General features: G+C 43.6%; 1 protein-coding gene across 1 annotated transcript in view; it reads right to left on the reverse strand.

Annotated features, from left to right (window-relative positions):
* Window positions 1-2,913: 2,913 nt before the first annotated feature.
* The window catches only part of KLF9 (Kruppel like factor 9), a 16,698-nt gene continuing 3,465 nt past the window's right edge, over window positions 2,914-16,146 (reverse strand). The window contains exon 2 of the mRNA XM_027881365.1: window positions 2,914-6,430. Within this exon, the coding sequence (XP_027737166.1) occupies window positions 6,173-6,430 (258 nt within the window). The 3' untranslated portion in view covers window positions 2,914-6,172. The remainder of the gene's footprint in view (window positions 6,431-16,146) is intronic.

The raw sequence follows: 16,146 nt of genomic DNA on the forward strand, positions 1-16,146 counted from the left end.
GATGCCAATATAATTAAGTGGTACAGTCGCCAGTGTGTATGCAGTTCCTTAAGCATCAGTATGTCAAAAATCAGTATGTTCATGAAAAATCATTGGAGTTAGTTATACTGGGAGAATCTCCTTTGTTTCAGTATGGGTAAATTTACAGTAAGGCTGCCCCTCTTGATATGTTTCAGTTTAAAAATGATAGCCCTAAGAAATATGGTTCATTAAGTATAAGAGCTGAATGTAGCTTAGCTGCTAGATAAGGCCTGGATTATCTTCTGTGATTCAGAAAAGCAGAGGCAGTGATTTGCCACCAGCATCGCACAGGCTAGTAACACAATTGTGGTTTTCCCTGACAATGTGTTTTCTGACAGAGCAGTTATACATGGCTTTTTACAGTCTCTCAAAAGTGTTTTTTGGCTTGGAAACACTATTCAAGGCCAGCAAAGCAGTCATTAACAGCAGAAGGGCCCAAACCCAATGTGGTTTCTCCAGGGAGCTCTAATGCAACTTACATCTGTGTCTGCTGAAACTTCTGCTGTTGTCTTTCTGGCCCCTGCCCATTAGCCAAAAGAGGAAAAAAAAAAGCCATTGGGAAAAGCCCAAGACTTTTCTGTGTACCTTTTTAGCACAGTGTCAGAAGGACTCTGATATTGTCTCTGTTCTTTGTCTTCTTTTACCATGTGTTCTGAATTCCAGTAGGGTTTTCTTGGATTTTGGCATGGGAAGCTGCCCTTATCTACTTCGTGATTTCTCCTCTTGCTGTGGTTTACACACTCCATTTCCTTGGTACCTTGTGTTTCGCTGTGCAGACACCCAGGTGTTAATATGGCCTAAGAGGCAACAGACAGCACTGAAATATAGAGACTGATGGGTTTTGATATGAAAAGGGATAGGATGTTTATCCTTGTGAATTGGAGGCCACAAGCCAGTAAAAATAGAGTAACAGTAGCAATTTCAAGAATACAAATCAAAAGCAGTAGGGATTCTTTTCTCTCTCACCCGTAAAGCCATACATGAGTTACAAAAATACAGAAAAAAGCATCTGTTAAGGATTAGAACTGATGGCAGTCAAGACCTTCTCTTTTTGAAATGGGAAGATTTCCACAGTACTTGTGAGGAGGTGTTTTAGAGGTCAGGGAGTTTCTCGTTTGAGGAGAGCATGACACTGAAAACGTGGTAACTGCAAAATTCTTGCCATTGGGAAAGCTTCCCCCTCTTTAAGGCAGTCCCTTAAAGAGTAGTTGGGTAAGTACAGTCGTCTGACAAGTGTGAGTTCACATTAAATTACTGCTGATGAAATTTGTCAGATGTGGCTGGGAAGTGCAAGGAGCTCAACCTGGAACAGATTGTTTCCAAAGCAAAAACCATTGAGAAAGCTTTTGAGAAAGCCATTGAGAAAGCCTGCAGAAAGGAAACCTCACTGACTCCTTAGCCCTAGAAGAGGGAGTGCTGAACAACATTGTTCTAGACTCCTATGGAGATCAAAGTCATTCATGTCACCTAGCAGGCAGATTCAGAAAGCCACCCTTCCTTGTATGGAGCTTTCTGAACCACTCTGCAGGCATTGAGCCAGACTTTTAAGACATTTTATGGCACATTTCCCTTATTCTGTTCTTGGCAGAGAGGAAAAAGGAAAATACAAGAGACCCTCACAACCTTGTAGATGTGCTCTCAGAGTCAGCTAATCTGTGTTCAGGGTCACTCTTCCCTGTACCACTGTTGAAGTCTGCCAGCACCACTGTGGTGCACCCAAGTCTTCGCATGATGTACAAAGTCAAGTCAAAATTTACACCACTCCTGGCAAGACTGCTCTGTAGAGTGTATGAGATCTCAGTCGTACATCCTCCTAAGGCTAAGGCCTTCTCTGCACTAGAAAGATTTTGGCAGCTCTTCCAATTACAGCACTAAAATACTAGGGATTCAAGGTGAAGAACGGTAAATTTGTGGAAAGTCTTTAATGATGGGTTTGCAAGGGAATGAGGCCAATGCCACAGCCCTCTGTCCCTTATTCTTAAAATCAGTGACAAGCTAAATGAAGAAAACCTTATGATGAGTTTGTTTTATCTATCCTTTGGCCATCCAACCCAAGAAGAGGAAACTCCAACTCAGCATCAAGTCAAATCTGGAGGCTACTTAAAAGTTTAGTTCCAGATGCAGATGGCATGCTTCCACTTGACCGTCTCTGCCCGCATTGCTGGAAGGTTATGTGTTCCCTTGGGTCCAGGGCTTTTCCTTTAGCCATACCCTAGCACTGTTCCCATGCACCAGGTTAAGTTAGTTCATCTAAGTAGTTGCTTTTAGCAACTGCAATGTCAGTGACTGTAAATGTCAGTGAGCTTTTTGGCACAGGGTTCCTTGCTCTTCTCTCCTTCAGAGGCTGAGCAAATGCTTTTTATTCCATACACCACCAACCCTCCCAACACCATGGAAAGCTCAAGGCAGCAGTGTGGCTGCAGAGGCTTGAGCGTCATTAGTTTAAGGAGCAGCTGTGTGAAGGAGAGCACCAGTCTGATCTCAAAAACCATGGAGCAGTAGGAGACAGATGTCTTAGGAGCTGGAGCATGCAGGTGATGGGACACTTTGCCCCCACTACAAGTTGTGTCTCCGTCTCCCTGCTGTACTGGCAGGAGGAATACCTGGGAAAACACTTGGGAAAAACAGAGAAACAAGACCCAAGCCACATAATGACTAGCAACACTAAAACTTTCAAAGCTGGTTCATACAGTACTCAAGCCATGGATTTCATCATGTGCAGCAAGATTTTTATTGTAATCAGTGATTACAAGTCAATGACCACTGCTTGACTCCAATCATTCAAGACAAAGTTGAGTTTTTTTACTCTTTTTTCTTTATTTGGACAATATATATATACATATGTACAAAAACATCTATGCCTACTTTTTTTTTCTTTTCCTTTTTTTACAATTTCATGTGATTTACAAAACAGGACAGCAAAATAACTTATAAAGAATACGAATACTGTACAAAAATAAAACTGATTAAACTGTTGGAAGTTGGTATTTTACAGTGTTACAGATCACTAGTTTGTAAAACAGCACTTTGAAGTATGTGTCCAGTCTGGGCTAAGTCCTTCTGTAAGCTGAAAACAGATCTGTAATACAGGTAATGAAAAACTGTTCAAAAAGAAGAATGTTACAGAGCTATACCTTTAAAGCCATGACTTCTCTATACTAATTGACTTTCTTAACCAAGGAGAGGAGCTGTCCTAACTTCAGCACTATTAAGTACTTCCAAAATAGTACAACACGTGCATACGGTATTAGAGAACCTGATTTTTCATTTCTTTTCCAACATTTGCAACACTCTTCAAAACTTAACTTCAAGATGCAAAGAACTAACCTGCAGTTTATTTTATGTGTTAAAGACATTATTTGCTTTTACAAAAAAAAAAAAAAAAAAAGCACAAACCACCATCAAACCAAATTAACAAAACATTAATATGAAATCCCCAAATCTGATTATTCCCAGCATATTATGTTAGTGGTTAATGAATCACATTAATCCTGTCTGCCTGCTGAAATACAGGATACATTACCATTTTTTCAGAAACAGTCACCGGCAGTGGTGACACATGCCCTGTATGTCCCATTGTCCCATGGACCGAAGTATTTCCCTCCTGTTGATTCTTTCAGACTTTGCAGGAACAACAATATTTCTTTAAATGTGCATTCTACCCCAAAAAAGCAAGGTGGAAACTGTAAATCTGGCCCTTTTTCTTCCACGTATTGGTTAAACCCGGTAGCTAAGTGACCAAAACATCTACGTACTGATTTAGGAGCTGCTTATCAGCTGCTTATCAGTGGCTTCCCATTGTGGTTGACAGAATGTGAGGTTCTCTTGTATTTCACAGGGTCAGGCTTAAATTTTCCAAGTGCTGCATTTGTCCCACAAAATGGCAACAATCCAGACTGCAGGATGGACTGGAAATCTTGCTTGATCTTCAGAAAGAAGAAGGAAGATGAACGTGCATGCACCTTTGAATTTCACCGGGCTACTTGTGGCTCTGACCCCACTCAAGGCAGCATGAACAGTACTGGTAAGCAGAACACTTTTTGTATTTCTAGATCAATAGAAATACCAGTGCTACCAGTTTTTATTGTGAAGAACCTACGTCCCTATGACTCAATTTGAATACGAGAAATTAAAGTTTGGTTTCTAAAAGAAATGTTTCAAAAAGGTGAAACGGAGGTAGAAAGTGTGCTTGGTTTCCTGATGTCTTCACTGAAGAAAACACATCCCTTTTTATTCCACAGACTGTTCAATATCCCCAATGCTTTAAAAGCAGTTCTCTTCATATAGACAGAATTTATCACGAACTACACAGGTAAAAACACAGTATGCAAACTGATTTCTAATGCTGAAAGCCATATACAACTGTAGAGGAAAACACTCTAGTCTCTGAGTTCATTTCTTATGTTTTTTTTCTAGGAAGCAAGCTTTTTATCAGATAATAAGATACTGTAATTGCAGGTGTGCTAACAAGAGTTTTTATGTACAGAATTTTACAAGGTGACCTAAATTCATCTGTAGTGGAAACACTTCGGGTTTCAGTGTGATTACTCAGAAGATGAATTTGGCCCTAAGTCTCTGTAGTAGGGATAAAAAAACCAAACAGAAGAATGTTTCTGGAAAAAAAATAATGTGTAAACAGTATTCTCCCATCTTTACACAGCTGGGGAGGAAAAAAACATATCACTGAAAACCCCTTAAATTTCATGCTTTTAACATAAAAAATTTGAAATTTTCAGCTAATCACCACGTCCGAGAGTTTTCATTTAGTGATCTTTTTGCTCCTCTTAAAGAGCAAAAAATAGCTTTCAAACAAAAGTAATACTGCCTTTATCAGTATTTGACGTGCCATGCATGAAACACGTACAAAGCAAGGTACCAAGAGAAGCTTGTGTCATAAGGAGTATTGCAACACACCTTCCATATTTCAAATTAGCTCTTGGTTTTCCCCCATACTCTAGAGAATTAGCAGTCGAGACAAAGGAGCCCATCTGAAGTGCTCCTTACAGTAAAGTTTCAGGTGTTTCCATTAGCAGAGTACTCTTAAGGAAAGATCTACTCTCCCCATAAGCACACACAACTCCCGGAGGGCTCAAAGGGAGTTAGGCCACGGTATGAAGAGAATAAATCTTTAAGGCAAGTGTAGGAAGAGAAAAAGCCTTTAAAAAAGCAGCAGTTTGTAAAGATGGTAGCTGCTATTATGCACCCATTCAAACAAAACACAGCAGAATAAAGCACTGTTAGTGGCATTTCTACAGTACAGTACTGTATTATTGACAAGTAAAGTGTAGGATCACATGAGAGACATATGCTCAGCTCCCACATGCCCACCACGTTATCTAAGCAGACTTGTATTTTTCCAGATAAGTGAATAACAGAGCTAAATACACATATGGTCAGAAAATGACTGAGCTGTTGTGGGGTTTTTTTTGCTTTAAGTATCTTCTTCGATTATACATGTTTTTACTGGAAAAGTCCAGCTTATATTCAAAAGTATAGGTAATGCAAAGAAAAATTAAAAAGACTCATTTATTTGATGGGCCTTCTTGAGTATAAATTCCCCTTATCTCAGTATATCAATCAGATGCTATTAGTAACATATGTAATGTTCTCCTAACAGTCTCTTTAAGTGCAGGATCACTCTGACACAGAAGTAAACCCACTTCTACAATGTGCTATGGAGTTTTTATCTGAGAGTTATTTATGTGACTCGGAAAGTGTTTTTACTCGACAAACTCTAAATACAAGCAGCATTACACTGTTCAACAAAACATGTTCATGACACAGCAATCACAAAGACTTTGGGGTCACGCTACTGTGGTGGCACAGGCCAGACCACCCAGTCATATGTATGTACACCAGTATCAATGCTTTATGTTTGAGGAGGTGGTCACCTCCTCTGCTGGCTGTCCCTTCCCTCTTCTCACCTTGCAGTCCACTTGCTCCAGACTGTTGTTCTCAGAGCAGAGCAGGGGAGGTGGAGGACAGGGAGGGAGGTGCTGAGTACTTTTGTTTTTTTTAACATCGGCTACATGTGCTTTTGGACAGTGAGGGTGACCGGCACCATAGCAGATGCTTGTGCTCTGGCACCACTGCCTGCATCCCCGCCCCAGCCTGCCTCTTCCCCTCTCCCCTCCCAGGGCCAGCCCTGCCTTCACAAGGAGCTGCTGGAGCTGGACTTCTTGGATCGCTTGATCATGCTGGGGTGGAACTCAGTGTGGCGGCGGGCGTGCTTGGTCAGGTGGTCGCTGCGCATGAACCGCTTCTCACAGAGGGGGCACCGAAACTGCTTCTCTCCAGTGTGGGTTCGGTAGTGCCGGGTGAGCTCATCGGAGCGGGAGAACTTCTTAAGGCAGTCGGGCCATGTGCAGGGGAATGGTCGCTCACCTGTGGGGAGGAAAGGATGCCAAGAGATTTAGGGAGGCAGGGATAATGCAGGTCAGCACACACCAGCTTTGCCAAGGAGCCAGAGAACATGCCGCTGAGGGGAAAAAGCTGCTTTTGTTTCCTGCCATGATGCCAGTGGAATCTGTGGACTTGCTGATGACTCACTTCATCAGGTTACAGTCTCACCTCCAGTAGAAGCCAAAAACCCCTCCAACCACATGAAAATCACACTCTGGTGCAGAACCTTACATGACCTGAAGACTCAAAGCAACAGATGAGCACTGCCTGTTCCTGTATGCTTTTCATGTTGGGCTCACTACAGTGGTTTGGGAAATGAAAGCTAGAAGTATTCCTCTGACACTTACATTCTACTAAACAAAAGTATTTGGAATGGTTAGAAAATAAACAAAAGAAAACCCTGCACCCAGGACAAGTCATCCCAGCCCACGGACAACCAAGTGGGGAGGCGTCAAGGAGAGCACTGAAGTCTTGGGGCTGCAAACATGTACAGCAAAACCCCTGCAGCCACAGAGAGAAGTCCCGTGCTCCCCCTACATGGTATGGGTACCCCACAGGCCAGGAAAGCCCTAGTGAGCCTCGATTAATACCACAGCTGCTGTCACTATTGAGGCTCCTGATGGTTTGGTGCTCCCTAACAGGCAGCCACCCCATTCCGGACCAACTGGTGTGCAGCGGAGCTGCACCTGGATGAGTGGGACTGCATTAGTTACAGCAGCCTTGGAGCTGCATCCTCTGAGCTTGCCTCCCTTGCCACATGGCTATGCTAGTCCTCATTCAGGGAAAAAGGAGCAGAGGAAGCCAAGTCAGCTGAGTACCTGAGCCTGGTGGAGGCACAGCTGCCAGCCATCCCAAGCTGGGACTTTGGTGGGGTTTTTTTTTGTTTTACATGCATTTCTTAGCTCTCTGCTACATGCTTTTGGACATGGTTGGAAGACTTTCTGAACAACCACTGCCTGTATAAAACAAATTAATCAAAACTGTATGTAGGCTCACATATGCGTGAAGGTCACAACTGCAGTTACACAGCAGGGCAGGACCAGGAGCTGTCCAGAGGCCTCACAACACCGCTCTGCCCCAGCTTTACCCTGTCCAGCACCTGCCCTCAGCATCTGAGTCAAGTGTTTCACTTGTACTGCTCTTTTGCTATCTATCTCATGGTTTCTGTCTCAGCTCGTGGAAGCAGGTGGCAGTGGGAGGTGCAGAACAGCTTTCTAGCTCCCCCCAGGAGTGTGGGAAGACAGTGCTATACACCCTGCACGTGTGGAGCCATCTAGTATATGGTTTTGTGTCAGGCATTTACAGCCCAGAGCAGCAGGAGCAGCTGAGGCATCCTGCCCCTTGTGAGAGGCTGAAATGGTTAATGGCTCAAACATTGTTTAGATCACCAAAGGACTTTGCCCACTGTATCAAACTGTGCTAAAAAGCAACTGCTCATCTTCAGCCACCAAGACTACCCCTTGAATATGCCTCCCAAGTGGAATTGGAACTGTGGGTTAAGCCACTTGACAGAAACTTGAGACAAGGTAGCTGTAATACTACTGTCCAATTATCTCAGGTCTAAGGAGAAGTACACAGTGCCAGAGGAGGCCATAGCCCAGAGTCTCATTTGCCGAGGCAGGGTTTGCACACGCTTGTCCCTCAGCCAAGCGGGAGGAGAGTTTTTGGGTGTGTGGTGGCGATCCACATAAGACAGAGGGGGTGAACACCCACCACTGGAGGCTACAAGTTTTTGAGGCAGGTAAGAGGCAGATCCTTTGAGGTGGGATGGTGCTTCTAATCATGCCAGTTGTCCTCCCTCATGAAATTCACTGTTGTAAAACTCCCCTCCCTCCCCCTGGGGAAGGTCTGATGGGACATCAACTGGCTCAACCTCACTGATGTGAGAGGCAGCTGTCATGTCTTAGAAGGGGTCATACACCATCAAAGACCCCAAAGCGCCCCCAGACTCATTTCTGAGGCCTTCCAACAGAGAACTGAAACAACCCCTTCAGGGGAGGTACCTGGGTGTTCCCAGCAAGCATTATATTAACCCCTCAGACTTTGTGTTTTGTGGGCTTTTTCCCCAGCCCAGACAGATCAAGACTGAAGATCACATCAACCAATGGACATCAAAACTGCAACAGCCAACTCTTGTCACGAGATCCACAGGTGGCGATATGTTTCTACTCTTCCTTCCTTCCCTTGTACATTTTCTTAAGTGATATTTTTATGCTTTCCTATTGCTGTATTACTACAGTAATGATAGCAACTAAAATGGCTACATACCTGCCTTCCATTGCAACCAAATTGTTCTAAAATAAACCCTAAAAATATATATATCTGTGCAAACAGCAATCATTCAGTGCCATTTCACCCTAATCCACCTCACAGGATCTATTAAGAAGAACCTGGGTTACCCTTGCCTTCTGGGGTGGGTTGCAACACCCCATCTCCAGAAAGCACGTTTCAAATCACCCACCTCAGGACAGCTCTTCAGCTCTCAGCCTGCAGAAGTGCCCAACTGTACAGCAGGGAGATGAGGTGCCTAGGCAGGATAAAAAGCATCATAATCTTTGGGGTGCAGCACCTGCATTTTAGGCAAGGCAGTATCCAACCTGTGTGCCTAAAAGCATTGCTTAGTATCTGGCCCTCAAGACAATGAGCTCCTCCTCCTTGCTCCCTGGAAATTGCACGTGGCAAAAGAAAATGAAGCCCTGCTTCTGGAATTCCCTGTGAAACATGATGGGAGCAGCATCACCTCCACCATGGCTACCCCACACACCCATTCCATATGCCAGGGGAAAGCACTCTAAGGTTATGCAGCACAACCACAAAGCTTTAGGGAAAGCAGGGTTTGCTCAGTATCCCTTGTGTATATTTGGCACTGCAGTCCCCGGTGAACTAACTCAGGGCTTGGCTGGGGGAGCGCACCAAGGCTGCAGGAGACTGCTGTGGTGCAGCACGCCTTGCTACCCACAGGAGACCTAGTTTGCAGGGATGCAGGACAGGGAATGCAGCAGAGATCATGGATAGGAACGAGCAGCTGTGTTCCCTGGATCACCAGCTGCCACTGGCATCCACCACCCCCTGCTGAGCTCCCAAGTACAGTGGCTGAAAATGGCTTCACCACCTCAGCAACACAAACCCACAGAAGCTGTCACAGCCACTTGGAAAGTGCCCGAACGAAAGTAGGCCAGGCATAATCCCTGGCACCTGAATGCATTAAACTCCAGACTTCTCAGAGCAGAGACACAAGGGGGAGGGAGGCTTTTCCGGGCCCTCAGGGGTTCTTCCCAAGCCTGAGGATCCACCACTCCCCTCGATCACAAAGCTGTAAGGGATGACACCAGCCTAAAGGGGTGGTGTCAGTGACAGACTCAATAGGTGCAAAGCAGGGGTGGAGTGTTCCTCCAGGAGGCTTTTAATGCAAGGCATAAGATAACTGTCCACCTAGCAATGCTTGTAGATGTATTTGCTATTTTGTAAAGCAGCAGAGATGTTTGTGGAACAGTCCTCTGAGAAAACAGGTCTTGCAGCTCATATGTTTGCTGGGCAGGCAGTGCCCACAGAGCTGCAGTGCAAGTCAATGCTGCCTCCATCTGGAGGTATGGATTTTTTGCCATGTCTCAGGCAAGAAATATCTTTTCTGTATGATTTTTCTACTCTAGTTTTGGGGGTAATAATACTAAAGCTTGAAAGAGCAGAATGAACCATCAGAACAGAGTGCTGTTATACACTGATTCCTTTGCTGGTCACATGTTACTAACATTTTAAGATATGCCTTAGATGAGATTTCTATCAAGAGATGAATTTAAAAATTAATTAAAAAATTACCCCCAAAATTAAAAAAAAAAAATTATCAAGGGCAGCTTGCGGAATTAAGAAGTGAAATAGGTGCATCTGCAGACTCCCATTCTTTGTGCTCTGTTCCACCAGGAATGTAGTGAGAGACATGGTTTACTCTGACTACAAGCTAATGGTGGTGCTTCACTGGTCTTCTCTGCAGTCTGAAGAACTGCTCCTGCAACCCTGTCTTGTTTGAAATACCATATGGATATAAAGGCCATTGCAGATCCTTTCAGTCTTTGCCCTCTTGATTCACCTGCCCTTTTCTACCTTTTCCTTCTCCCTGCCCACTATCTCAATGTTTCATTTCTTCTTCCTGTGCAAGTTTACACTTGCAAGCTACTTTGCATGACCCAAGACAGGCCCACTTTATTCTATTCCATTTCAATTTTATTCTGAATAGATGATAAATAATTTCGCTTTTCTTCCCTACCCCAGGAGATTTCAGATTTTTCCCACTGTGGTCTTGCGCAGGAAGAGTTTATGAAAAAGAATACAGAGTGGGCATTAGCAGACTCATTAAACGCAAGTACAGGTGGTAGTGGTACCCTCATCTGTCATTGGTCTTATCACCTCAAAATGCTCCTTTGTGCAGGGATGACTGAAATTAGGAGCTGCAGTTCACAGTGGCTTTAATAAAAATGAGTTTGTTTGGTCAAAAAAGGGACAGAGAAGTCCTTAGTGACTTTTTTTTCCTGGGAGGGAGGGAGGCTTTGCATGAGAAAGCTGGTGACAGTTTATGATCACCCACTTGGGCAACTCTCTCAGTGTGTAACAGGACATGCAGTAAGACTGGAGCACAATGAACTTCTGCAGTGAATGAAATACTAATTTTATGTGAATTACTAAAATTGCTTGAGCACTGGTTTCATGGAAGACATTCAAATATTGCTGTTGGTGCAGACAGAAGTCTGGTCAAGATGAATTGTTTCAGTAGGCTCAAACCATCTTCCTTGCTGACAGAAGAGGGGTTGGACACAGCCATGAGTCAAGAGCCTGGTACTAGCACTAGCTAATGCAGGACAGTTTGCTGTCCAGTAGTGTTAATGATGCTGCTTCACACATTGTGATGGTTTGGATTTGTTTTTTTGTTAAATGTTTAATTTTTTAGTAGTAGTTCTGTTTTTTGGTTTTTTGGGGGGGTTTTTTGTGGGTTTTTTAGGGTAAAGAAAAAAAATTCTGTAAATTGAAGAATTTGAAAATTAAGTTAGTTATATTAAAAAATATATGTTGTGTATATAGTAAATGGAAATTTAAATATTTTCAAAAAGGGATAGGGAAAGGAGAAAAAAGGGATAAAAGGAAATAAAAAGGGATATTGAATAGATATGTGTAATTAAACTTGAGAATTCGTAAAATAATTAGTAAAATAAATTTTATTACATTTTTTAGAAAGTAGGTTTGGTAGATATGGTCAGTATTTTTTAAGTTTTTATGTGGCAGGCTAGTGGATGTTGTAGGCTTTAGCCTTAGATAAGTGAGATTAATGCAGGGATTCACTGTTTCCGAATTTCGGCGGAAGGGAAGAAGAACGAAGGGAAGAAGAACGATTTACGTAAAAATCGTATGGAATACTGGGAACACTGTCCCTTCCTCGGTTACAAATTGGTAACCAGGGAAGGCCTAGATTAAAACCACCACACACATGAATTAGAAGCCAAATAGGTATGGCTGCATGAATGGATGGACACCCAATTAGACCAATTACAAGGGATTTAAAACCTTCACTGACCTGTGTTACTGAAAATGAAACCACTGAGTACAAGGAAGGATTGTGCTGCCTGGTAATGCAGCCACTGTTTAAAGTATAAAAGCTGAGGAATGGTTCAGAGTTTGACCTCTGGGACATGGCTCCAGCTCAGCCACTGCCATGACACAGCCAGTACCTCCTGCTGCAGGGATGCCCACCCTGCCTGCAGCACCTGCCCTGAGGCCCAGCCCGACTGAATGGCAGCAAGGTTGGCCTCCTGCCAGAAAACTGAAGCAACTGATGGAGAACAGGGAGAAGGGAAAGCACACAAATACAGAAAGCCCAAACTGCAAAATCTCTTGCCATCAAGCAAGAGCAAAATAGTTCTGGCATAATTAGATCTGCATGGTTCAAATGGCAGAATCCAATCCCCTCTTTCTTCTTCCAAAATCCTCCTGTACCTCTGGCACCTGGGGCTTGACATTTTCAAAGAAATCTTGGTACCCAGTAATAACTGAAACCAGAACCACAAGCCTTAACTTAAAGATGTCACTGATAAACAATTCTTTATTTTTTTCCTGTGATCCCACTCAGTCACCATTCTTGTGTGTCTCAGTGCCTACTGAAGTATGACAGGTTCTGTAGGCAGATGTCAAGAACATGGTCCGGCTTATTGCAAAAGGGGAAAAATATAACATGAGGCTATCTTCCTTACCATAGAATCCCTGCCATCTCAGATCTCTCTCATTTTTCTCCCCAGTGTGTTGCTTGTCCCATACATCCTGAACGAGCAATTTCCTGTGGGACACTGACTGAGTGTCCACATGCAAGATACGCTGGTGAAGATGGATCTTCAGGGCAGAAAGACTGGAGACCTTTCAAGCAGACTTCTTCCTCTTCAAAGATTTTCCAAAATCAGATCATTAAAACACATGGCAACAAGGTACAGATACTGGTGCAGAGTGAGATCAGTGATGAGGATGCTATATACCATGTGCCTAAACCAAGGCTTTCTGGAACACCTAAACTGTGGCTGTCCAACTTGGCAACAGATCACACAGACACTGCCTAATGGATAGGTGATGGATGGATGGGTTCCAGCAAGGGGTTTATTCTGCCAGTATTTAGGATTAAACAAACAGCACAGGCTGATTCAAGTTCTGCTTTCAGCAAGTATTTTGAAGGTTCTGACATCCTCAAAACCCCACTCAGCAGCTCCTTCAAAAGTCCAGAAGCAAAACTACCTGCTGGAACCTGCTACAGCTGAGACTCTGAATTTCAGGGAAACTCTGTACTACTCATATCCTGCTGTGACATAGTATCAGATGCAAAGGATAGTCTTACAGCTTCTCTGTCAGAGCAGAACCACCTTGCACCACATACAAAAGGCTTTCTCTGGGGGACTGGGCCTCCATATCCATGTGTAAGTATATATAAAAAGTAGGTTATCAGTCAGAGAAGCTACTTGGGAGAGACCTTTCCAAACCTCACAAGAGAGTAAAATCTGCACTTTCATAGCTGAGATCAGTGCCCTCATCAGTGCTTTTGGGTACATGGGACAAGCACCACTTCTCCTTTCTTGACTTCTCTGTGTGTGAACTTCCTCCATTTTGCAGTAATACTTAAATATTAACTGAGCACTGGAGGGAGACCAACTCCTAGCCTGGTGCTTAGGGCACTTACTTGGGATCAAAGAACATTGGATTTAAGCTCCTGTCCTATCTAAATAATCAAATGCTCACTAAGAGGAGACAGCTTGGACTGAGAAAGGAGGAATGCACTTCTATGTGCATTCAGAAAGATAATGTAACTTTTGTTATTTCACTCTAAATTTATTAGCCAGTGTTTCAACTGACTTTTCCATCAAGTTTGAGGTACTTATAGAGTGCTCTCAGGCTATTCACATTCATCATAAACAGATGTTAACTGTAACACAAGTTAACAGTATTTGAAGTGTGCTTTGCCTTCACTCCCTCAGATCCTCTTTGTTTAATCTTAGATTGGCTCTTGCCTGCTCTTCCAGCTGCAGGTTGGTAGCTGTGCAAGGCCAGAAGCACAGGAGTAGCAGCCTGATGCACAACACAGCAGCCAACAAAGGGGAGCGATTGTTCCTGCATGGATCCTGACAGCTGGGGCTGCAAGACACACAATGACATCCACCACATGGTCTTCAGTGCCTCAGCACAACAGTGTGCAGGAAATCCATAAAGCTGCAATTTCAAAACATCCATCTGGAAGCAGGAGTTGTGCTCTTATGGGTGGTGATGCCTGCTCACTGCTTCTGTCCTACCTGTGCACTTCTTCATGTTGACTCAATTGCTAAACAAACCTTTCTGGAGTGCTTTCCCACTGTGACACATACACCTGACTTTTTTTTTTTTTTCCTCCTAGCAGAAAACAAAAGAAAACAACTGGGAATTAGGCAGCATTGAACTTAATCTTGAGAATTTTTGCGAACCTTACTCAGCTGGCAAAACTTCCAATCAGAATGATCTTGGAAATATGCCCATTAGAACTCCAGCAATTTGCACATTTTCACTAACCCTTGAGAATGGGTGTTCCAGATGGCATTCTGAATTTAGCAAAAAATGTCCTGCTGGCTCCACTTCTTGCTCTTTGGTCCTATTCTAAAGGATCTGGCAAAGTGACATTGCATGGGTTGGATAAGAGGGGCTTAAAATGCTAAATTTCAGATTATATTCAAACAAAATCCCCAAAAAAAGCTCTCAGTGAGCACAGGACTGTCAACATACCAGCATCTGTACAGTCTGTTGAGCCAGTAATAATCTAGAACACAAATAATAAAGCAGCAGAGTAAAACCCAAACTGATACAGGGGCTGGTCTGACACCATGATATCTAGATAGCAGCTGCACCACTTGTTCTTCCTCTCTACTGGAAATGTTCCTCAGCTTCACTGTGCAAATCACCAAGCTATGGGTCCACACCTTTGCCTAAGCCCTGCTACCAAGCACTGGTGAGAGTCAAATGCCTAGAGCACTCAAGGGTGCATTAGCTGTCTGGTGTAGCAAAACTATTGGCATTGTTTGGATTTAGTTTACATGATGATGCAGAACCTTTCCCACATTTGGGTTTTGGTGCATCTAAGCTTTTAATTAAGAGCACCTGAGGCATATGTGAACTTCCCATCAGTCCTCAGCCTCTCCAGCCAAGTAAACTCCCACAGTTCTGTAGTAGGAGGCATCTCCAAAACTAGTTTTATGGTACCTTCTGTCCCTCTCCTTCCTGACCAGGAGGATCTGGTCTCAGTGGCCATGTGCCCTTTAGCTGGATTATATTCACACCATCATAACAAACATAAATTCCGTAGAGCTTGTTTCTCCCGCCAGCTTCTCTTCTTGCCCTTTGCTCTGCAATCCCTGGCCAGGACTTCTGAGATTGCTTGTTTACTCTTATATGCCTTCATATTCCGTGGAAACCCTCCGACCTGAAATTCCCTCTGTGCTATGATGCTCCTCCTACCTTTGTCTTTGAGGCTAGTAGTAAACCTATTTAACACCTGATACAATCAAACCTCTAAAACCATCTGTTTAGAGAAGTCTGTGCATTTTAAAGGTAACTCCCTGGGTATCTGCTGTTGCTTATTATTTTCTGGTTCAGATGAGTCCTTCACCCTTTCCTGACCTCTGTACTGCTTCCAGGGCTCGGGTCTCACCTGGGCCTTTTTCTGTGCTCTGAAGGGCAAGTTTGCAAGACTTGGTCATGACAATTCCCTGTTCAAGACTCCTATGCAGACACACAACTCATAATCCCTCCTGCCACCACCAGACTCCTGAGTTTACATGCCTGTATTTCCGTAACACTATCCTTTTAAGGGATGGGCAAACTTAAGGCACAGTCATGTTGTATGAGCTATTCCTCCACCTGCCTTCCTGAACAATAGCTTTCAGCTTGCGAGCCATCAGGCATAATATCACCTTTTCCCTCCTACACCAAGCACTGTGAGCCTCAGAGATTCTACTGGACTCAGCTCATGCCAAAGAACCACCTTTCCTGTGGTGCTCTTCCTGCCCAAGACAGCAGAACTAAATTCACAAATTCTACTTTTTTTTTGGTAGTAAAGGGAGAAGAGAGGCAATATCTCAGTTTCAATTATGTGGTTGACCTTGTGTCCCTGTACCTTTGCAAACTGCTACATTTTGAATGTAGGTACACATACATGACAAAACAAACAAGTGCCTGATT

This window comes from Empidonax traillii, unplaced genomic scaffold (genome assembly GCF_003031625.1).
Source record: "Empidonax traillii isolate 1590-97213 ecotype Southwest subspecies unplaced genomic scaffold, ASM303162v1 scaffold7:size3022706, whole genome shotgun sequence".
NCBI classification, from domain to species: domain Eukaryota; kingdom Metazoa; phylum Chordata; class Aves; order Passeriformes; family Tyrannidae; genus Empidonax; species Empidonax traillii.